The sequence below is a fragment of the Gossypium arboreum genome, chromosome 1 (assembly GCF_025698485.1).
Source record: "Gossypium arboreum isolate Shixiya-1 chromosome 1, ASM2569848v2, whole genome shotgun sequence".
Taxonomy (NCBI): Eukaryota; Viridiplantae; Streptophyta; class Magnoliopsida; order Malvales; family Malvaceae; genus Gossypium; species Gossypium arboreum.
Genome location: NC_069070.1, coordinates 102,977,612 through 102,986,761, shown reverse-complemented (window position 1 = coordinate 102,986,761; position 9,150 = coordinate 102,977,612). Strand labels below are relative to the sequence as shown.

Here is a 9,150-nt window from a genome sequence, read left to right as displayed (position 1 = left end):
ATAATAACATAGCTTGATCCTCGTTATTAATATCTGCTTCAAGATTCTTTAAGTCGTTAAGAAGGGTAACATACTCGTTAATATGAGTTCTGGTGGACTTACCTTTGGCGATTCTGAACGTGTAGAGATGTTATTTTAATACTAACATGTTAGCTCGGGATTTTGTCATATGCAAGGTTTGTAGTTTCTTCTATCACACAAACGCTGTTTTCTCCTTTAAAATCTCCTGTAACACATTATTCGTGTGACATAATTGAATAGTGGATAGAGCCTTTTCATTGAGCTCTTCCCATTCTGACTGATCCATATCTATGGGCTTATTCCCTGTAACGACCTATTTCAGACTATTCTGAACCAGTATTGTCGTCATCTGAACTTGCCACAAATTGAAATTTTTTAATTCCGTCAAACTTCTCAATATCGAACATTGATGTTGCCATCTCTGAAAGGGTTGACTGTGAAAATCGAATTAGCTCTGATACTATTTTATAGGGGATAAATCTGACTAAATAACAAACATAGTGAAGAAAATAAGAATTGAAAAGATCGAACACACAAATTTTACATGGAAAAACTTCTCAAAAGCGGATAAAAAATCACAAGCAAAAGAAGATTTCATTATAATAAATGAGAGTATAAAAGATGGAGTGAATTAAAAGAAAACCCGAAACCTCACAAGAAAAACCGTTCGAAACAAGGAAAAAAATTCTCTCAATCTAAATATTTTTGTTGTATAAAACCTAGAGTAACTAAGGCTTATTTATATGCTAAAATTCGTAGCATATATGACTACAACAACTCTAGGTTAATTAGAGTTTAAGTAGAAAACTAAAAACAGAGTTTAACTATGAGAAGAAAAACCAAAATAAACTTTGATAAAAAAAGAGGCATTCTCCCACAAAACCCATTTTTCGATCTTATATTTTTATTAAGATCCTCCCACTTTTTGAGCGGGCTTTTGAGTCTGAGTTAGGCCAGTAAGTTTTTTACACATATAAGAGCAACAAAGGAAAAAGGAGAAATTTGCAAAAAACAAGGCAAGAGAAGAAAAAAAGGAAATTGCTTATTATTTTATTTAAAGTTAGGAATCTTCAATGGAAAACTCAAATTTATTTTATGGGTTGGGTTGTAAATATTTAATTCATTATAAACAAAGTTTAATGTTTGGGCTTCATTTTTTTTTTAAAAGTACTATTTTGGGTTTTAGCCAATTTTTATTAAATGGATCAACCCTTTAAATTTTTAGTAAAAACTTATTTTCATATTGTTCGTAAATTTATTTTCATCGGAGTCAAAAAGGGTCATTGAGCTCGGAGCAAGATGGAAAGTTGGCAATGGGAAAAATATTCAAATCAGAGGAGACAATGGGATTCCCATCACAGGTGTTTACAAGTTCTTTCTGAATCAATCTCCCTTGCACCCGAGGCTAATTGACTTTACAATGGGGAGATGGAAAGAGGATGTCATACGAAATGAATTTAGCGTGGACGAAGCTGAAGCAATCCTTAACATTCAGCTTTTCAAAGGTAATCGGGAAGATAAACTTATCTAGCATCCAAGTTGTGATGGAAGATACTCTGTCAAGAGTGCTTATAGAAAAATCTGAAGGTTCTTCTTACCGCCAAGAGTGCGTCTCTTTGCCTGGCGGCTATGCAATGGAATCCTTCCTACAGCTGCCAAAGTTGCAGGACGTCGAACAACCCCTGTATTTTTAGAATTTTAAAATTTTAATTTTTATCGAATAGTAATTATTTTTAAATTTTGATACTCTAAATATATTATCATATGTATAATATTATATAAACTTGTTATTTTTACATACAACTTATAAAAAAAACTAGTTAATAGATTTATCATCTGTCGTCTGCATTAAGATTGAAATTTCGAAATTCAAAAAATATAACAACTAAATAGTGGTCCAGTCAAAGAATATGGACTATATCTATAACTTTATGCATAATACATAACTAATAGCAAAATTTAACCAAACATGTTTAACTGTTACTATTTAGTCAAGACTAAAATTTTAAATTTTGAAAAGTACAAAAATTAAAATTGATCAAATTAAAGTATATGTACTAAATCTATAATTTACACAAAGTACAAGATCTAACAGTAGAAATTGACCTTTACTTTTTGGCTGATGTTTTATTTTTTTAGGATAAATTGTCAAAATAGTTACTTTTATTTGTCTCATGTTACATTTTAGTCACTTATGTTTGAAATATTACGTTTTAGTCACTTACGTTATCGTATTGTAACATTTTAGTCACCGAGCCGTTAATTACAGTTAATAGTGTAATGGTAAGTTGACATGGCACGTTAAATAATCATTTCAAACAAAAAATTTAGATTAATTTGTACAATCGGTCCCCATAATTTTTTGTTTGAGCAATTAATTTTTTTTCTTTTATGTTCTTTTAACTTTCTTTTTATTTTCTTTATTTTCTATTCTCTTCTACTTCTCCCTTTGTTTTTCTCCCTTTTCCATTTCTTTTAATGTAGTTTTCCTATGTTTTAATTTGTTAAAACTAGTCCTTATACTTTTTATTTTTTTGAAAAATTTAATTTTTTGAGTGAGACAAGCTTGTGGACTAGTTTTAACAAGTGAAAAACATAGAAAAACTACGTTAAAAAAATGAAGAATGGAGGAAACAGTAGAGAAGCAAAAGAGATTGGAAAGTAAAGGAAAAAAAAGAAAGTCAAAAGAACATAAAAGAAAAAACTAAATTACTCAAAATGAAAAAAATATAAGGACCAATTTTAGAATTCAATCTAAAATTTTCATTTGAAATGATGATTTAACGAGCCACGTTAGCTTACCGTTACACCGTTAACGACTGAGTGACTAAAATATAATTTGAGACAAATAATAATTATTATTTTGATAATTTAAGATAAAACATATTATGAATGGAAATGGTAAGTTCAAATAAAAAGAAAAGATAAAATATGTAGAGCTAAAATAATATAATAATCTTCTTGATTTTATGATAAAAGCATTATATTTAAGGTAGGAGGACTTTGATGCGAAATAATCCAATTTGCATCCCTAATTATATAATAATCAATTATAAAATTTCCTCATATTTTCACGGTACTATATAATTTATATTCACTTGCTACCAGTAAGAAAAAAACGAGAGCGAGAGAAGAAATTTGCGTCATACACTTGGGCTGGGCTGGCCTGGCTGGGCTGAAGAATAGACTCGGGTCATACCTCCGACCCGTCATACACTTGGGGTTGAGTTAGGGGCAAACATGGAAAGGAGCTTGAGAGCGCTTGGATCTGGAAATTTGAAATTCAAAAAAGTTAAAAAGTTTCCGTTGAGAGCAACGACTTCATTTCTTTTCCTTTTTAAATGTTTAAAGGGAACGGTTATATATATAAACGAAGAAACAGATGAGAGTGATGTGATAATACAAGAACAAAGAAGGGTTTGGTTTTGATTTGAGAGAGAATCGAAGAAGGAATGGAGAAGCCAAGGCAAATCTCAGCAATGGAGGCATTCGAGAAATTGGAGAAGGTGGGAGAGGGAACCTACGGAAAGGTATACAGAGCAAGAGAGAGAGCGACGGGGAAGATCGTAGCCTTAAAGAAGACTCGTCTCCATGAGGACGATGAAGGCGTTCCTCCCACCACTCTCCGCGAGGTCTCCATCTTGCGCATGCTCTCTCGGGATCCTCATGTCGTCAGGTCTCTCTTTCTTTCTCTCTTCTTGTTTTCTTGTAAAGGGAATTTCACTTTTTTAATTTAATCAAAATAGAATTTTCATTCATATTCAGATTGATGGATGTTAAACAAGGACAAAACAAAGAAGGAAAGACGGTTCTATACTTGGTTTTTGAGTACATGGATACTGATCTCAAGAAATACATCCGCTCATTTCGCCAAACTGGGGAGAACATTCCCGTTAACATTGTCAAGGTCTCTCTCTCTCTCTCTCGCACTCTTTCATGCAATTACTTAGCGCGTTTGTTGTGGGCTTGTGAATACTTAGTAAGCAAGTCATCATGTCTTTGTTCTGTATTCATTAATGCCCGCGATTTTTGTTAACAGAGCTTGATGTACCAACTGTGCAAAGGTGTTGCCTTCTGCCACGGTCATGGGGTTTTACACAGGTTATTTTAAAACCCTCGCCTTTTGCTCTATTTTCTTCACCAATCTTTTAGGATATTCGATACCTACTTAATCCTTCTTTTCCCTTTAATTGACACAGAGACCTTAAGCCTCACAATCTCCTCATGGATAGAAAGACCATGACCCTTAAAATAGCTGATCTCGGCCTAGCTCGAGCTTTTACTCTTCCCATTAAGAAGTACACTCATGAGATATTAACACTATGGTATAGAGCACCTGAAGTCCTTTTGGGGGCTACTCATTACTCAACTGCCGTGGATATGTGGTCTGTGGCCTGCATCTTTGGTACTGCATACATGCCATCTCTGCATTTTATTATTATTATTCACCTATGTATGATCATATTCATACTACTTGATTCACTAAGCAATTTCCTTATTTATTCTAGCCGAGCTGGTCACCAAACAGGCTCTATTCCCTGGAGATTCTGAGCTGCAGCAGCTCCTTCATATTTTCAGGCGCGTTCTGATGCCCCTTTCTAGTCTCTAAATCAACCATTTTGGTGTCTGCTTCCCATTTAATAATTTCTAATTGCATCCTTACAGGTTGTTGGGTACTCCAAATGAACAAGTCTGGCCTGGAGTAAGCTCACTACCAAACTGGCATGAGTATCCCCAGTGGAGCGCCCAGAGCCTGGCATCAGCTGTTCCTAATTTGGATAGTGATGGGCTACACCTGTTATCGGTAATTCTGCCTTACCTTATCTCACAGCACTACATGAATTGAAACCATCCTATTCTCTAAACAACAGCTAATATTGACATGTTCTGTTGGCGCAGGAAATGTTGCAATATGATCCCTCAAAGCGAATTTCAGCCAAAAAAGCTATGGAACATCCCTACTTTGCAGATCTGAACAAGGCTTATCTTTGAACAGAACAGTGGATAACAGGAGTTTCGTAGTAGAAACCTATCTGCTTCTCTCAAGCATCTAGTATTGGATAATTAGTAGTACTAGTAGTGTCTTTTATGATTTGTTGCATTCTGAAATTTGACTTATTAGTTTATACCTCAAATTCCTTTTTTGCTAAAATCTACTTTGGTTTAAGAATACTTGAGCAATGATGGGTTGGGTATGTATGTATCTCATTCTCCAAACCAGGCAGCACCGATTAACTGTGAATTTGAGTTTTTCGTTCAAAAGTAACATGAGAAAAACTTGGCCAACTCAAGATGTTTAAGGCCAAAGCTTTATTCTTGATAAACACGGCTGTTATCTGTGTTAACATGAAAATAGCTAAGCCACAAGGTAAATGTAATGGTATCTCTGGTCCGTGATCTAATTCAACCAGTGTACTACAATGTGACTGAAGGCATTCTTCTGCGCTATGCCATAGTTGTCACGAACCCAAATCGTTATTTGAAAGTGTACTTGAGGTTATCTTGGTATAAAATGTATCAGGTTTCCTCCCAAAAAAATAGGCAGTCTAACTCAATATGGTATCCCTAGGAGTGAACGGTTCTTTGTTGGCGGTCTATCTAGTACTGCAAGCCAAGCAATTATAAGAATGCCTAGGAATACGAAACGGACACCATACCATTTTGTGCCACTAGACTTCACATTATTCTAAGTAAATTTCATACTGTAGCGGCAACATACTTGGATCCATTCTAGCTCCATGTGGACTGATTATCTTGTAGTTGCATAATTTTGGTGAATCTACCTCCTTTAAGGACATAATTTTCAATCCAAGCTGCCCACAATGATCTTTCCGTAACCAGAATAAGTCCCAAAATTTTGATGAAAGATTTTGTTCCATAATGCCATGTCTTTTAACACCTTCTGATTAAAAACGATAGATAATGTTCCAATTTATGCTTACTCTTTTTGTTGATCCCTCGTCACGTTTTCATAAAAAGGAATTGCAAATCTAGGTTATCTTCTTCGGTAGTACTTTGGACAACAATAGAAAATTTATTCGTCATTTGAATTTATAATTTTTCAAATTAGTTTAATTTCACATTAATATTATTTGAATTTATCCTCAATAGTTTTTGCAGCCAAACCAAAATGTAAGCGAGTATTGACTTATTTATTACCAAATGTTTTAACTAATAATAATTTACATTATGTGGTCGGGTCTTAATATAATAATACAACTTGTCTTGGGAATTGAAATGAGCCAATCGGTTAAAGAACTATTATGTTGTCCCAATTATGTAGATACTTTATCTTGAGAATCAAAAGGCTTGATTCTTAAATATAGAGACAGAGATATGATTGTCTAGATTGACAATATGTTGGATAATACCCAAATTAAAGTAATCATAAATTCGTTTATAGATTAATTCATTTGTAACGTTCATAGTGTGACTTACCTTAATCGTGAGTAGGTGATTGATTATTTAAGCGTGACTTGTGTACTTTGATGTATTAAATGTCTAAGTTCATATAACTAAAGAGCCAAAAGTTGATACGTTTGATATACAACTTTTGCATGAGATAACTTTAGTTAGCCCAATAAAGGGTTAATAATATTCTCTCATCGACATTACATGATAGATAGAAAGTAACGTGATCATGAGTTATTTATCTAGGAAAAATAATTTAATTATTATTTGTTAGTAATTGATTTTTTTATGAAGGAATATGTAATGGTTTCCATAAGATAAAATAAGATCACATTGGGTGAATAAATTTAACTCGAAGAGATACAATATATCCTCTGAGAGTAACACACTTATGACAAAGCACATTGGACAAACACTAATTAAGTTGCTTTTGTAATTGTATTATAAAAGAGAGTTCAATCATTGTACTTTGTGGAATAACTCCATGATTAAATAATGTTGTAATTAACAGATGAAGAGCTGAAACTTAATAACAAATTAATTGAACCCTAATTATATATGTCCAATCAATCACTTTGCTAGCTCAACATAACCCAAAATGGATTACATGTAGAACTGATACTATAGAATGAATGAAAATTGACAATTAAGAGAAATAAATCGTATGCATCAGTATTTGTAGTGAATGCATTTTCTTGTTAAGTACAAAAGATGACCTAAGAATTAAATTAATTTCTTCAAATTATATTTAATTGATTTACTTGATTGAAACTAAATAATTGAAATTCAAAAGTGAAATTAAATTTAGTCATCACAGTTTTATTGAATTAGGCAATTGAATATATTTCTTCATAGATTCTAATATGGTAAAGTTGTTATAACTTTAACGAAATTAGAATCGGGTTGAGAAAATAATTTAATTGGGTAAATTAATTAAATTAATTAAATAATATTTTGAGAAATAGAAAAAGTAACTATTAGGTTGGTTAAAAGTCCGGATAACACAAATAATTGTACTCAATACACGAGACAAGCCAAATAGGCCTATCCTAAGTGAGATGGGCGACAAATTGTAACACCTATTGCCCGACCCGATCGCTGAGTGCGAACTACAAGATGTTACATTCGTCGTCGGAGCAACTATCGACAATTATACACCATTCGATTATTCAAACATGTAAATACGTATCATTCACATATATAATTATGTTACCTAATCATTTCCTGGTCCCAAACAAGCATACGAAAGCTTTTTTATTAACTTGAGGGTAAATTAGGACTAAATTGTAAAGTTTTCAAAATATCAAGCTAACATCGCGATTTCATGGTTTCCATGTCGCGACATCACCAACTCAGTGAGTCACGTCGCGACATCACCAATTTGGATACAATCATTTAACATGGCACTCATTACATGATCATCATTTAGGATCAATCAATCTATTTGTTCACCTAAACATATCATTATGTCATTCAAGTTCATCATATGCTTACCTATACATTTTTGGTACACCAAGCACTTATATGACTTAGTTTGAACCAAAAAAACATATACTAGTTATGTTTCAAGCATAACATTCAATTACACCAATTCTAACTATTCATCAATTTAGCTACCTTATTTACCTCATTTTGTAATCTTTCACATACCAACACATAGAAGCTTATATCATCACTCATACTAGTATGAAACATGATCAATGCCATACATTTGTCAAGTTAGAAGGAAATCATATTACAAAGGTTAAACCATGCCACATGTAACACCCCTCACTCAGTCCGGTTACGAGACACAAGCTAGAGGGAGCTACCATAATCAACAGAATAGTTGTATGCAAAATTTTAAATCCAAAATTTAAATAAACATTTAATTATCTCACACATCCTTCGAGTAAAAACAAGCACTTAATATAATTTGACAGTTTAATATCATACATTTAAATTAACAGTTATAACAAAGTTTAAATGAGTTCTTCTCAAAATACAATACAAAAGTTTAAACCTACTAGGTGCCCTGAGATCTATACATGTTTCAAACAAAAAGTGTCAAGCTCACACTAGGTTTGAAGTCCCTAGCTTAGTCCCTCTTAACGTCGTATAACCGCTTAGATTACCTGAAAACAAAGAAGAAAGTCATGGTAAGTTCGTAAGTAACTTAGTGAGTTGACATATAAGTTACTTCCCCTTTCGAGGACTAGCTTAAGAGCTTGTCACTGGTCATACTTACACAAAACTTGCACATTCAAATGGCTTACAAGGAAATAAAGCATGTAAAAGCAAGTTTCCGTAACTTATACTTGGGCTTGAATTCACAATGGCACAGTACATAGCGCATGAGTATTCCTTTCGCTGATGATCATAACTCTATTTTTCTCTAGGTAAGACTTGTTACGAGTAAACTTGGTAGATGACCCACCTTGTGGATAAATACAATATGGGTTAACTAGGATAACAATCCTATAGACTCACACACACGGATTCATAACGTAGATTTGCTCATTTGAATTCATAGATACATATTCATACATGCAGATTCATAAATGCAAATTCATACATGCGAATTCATAGATACAAATTCATACATGCGGATTCATAGATATAGATCCATAAATGTGGATTCATACATGTGAATTGATAGACATAGATTATCCCGCAGACTTTCATATGGCGAAGTTCTGTATATAGTTTTAACTTGAAAACTTGAGGACAAGTCCAACG

At 33.1% G+C, this 9,150-nt stretch overlaps 1 protein-coding gene across 1 annotated transcript; it reads left to right on the top strand.

Annotated features, from left to right (window-relative positions):
- The first annotated feature begins 3,349 nt into the window (after window positions 1–3,349).
- Window positions 3,350–5,191, top strand: LOC108480641 (cell division control protein 2 homolog D). The gene is made up of 7 exons (XM_017783693.2): window positions 3,350–3,697; window positions 3,787–3,928; window positions 4,061–4,122; window positions 4,221–4,426; window positions 4,530–4,599; window positions 4,687–4,825; window positions 4,921–5,191. Exons 1-7 carry the CDS (start codon window positions 3,474–3,476, stop codon window positions 5,011–5,013), a joined length of 936 nt encoding a protein of 311 aa, XP_017639182.1. The 5' UTR covers window positions 3,350–3,473; the 3' UTR covers window positions 5,014–5,191.
- Window positions 5,192–9,150: the final 3,959 nt, after the last annotated feature.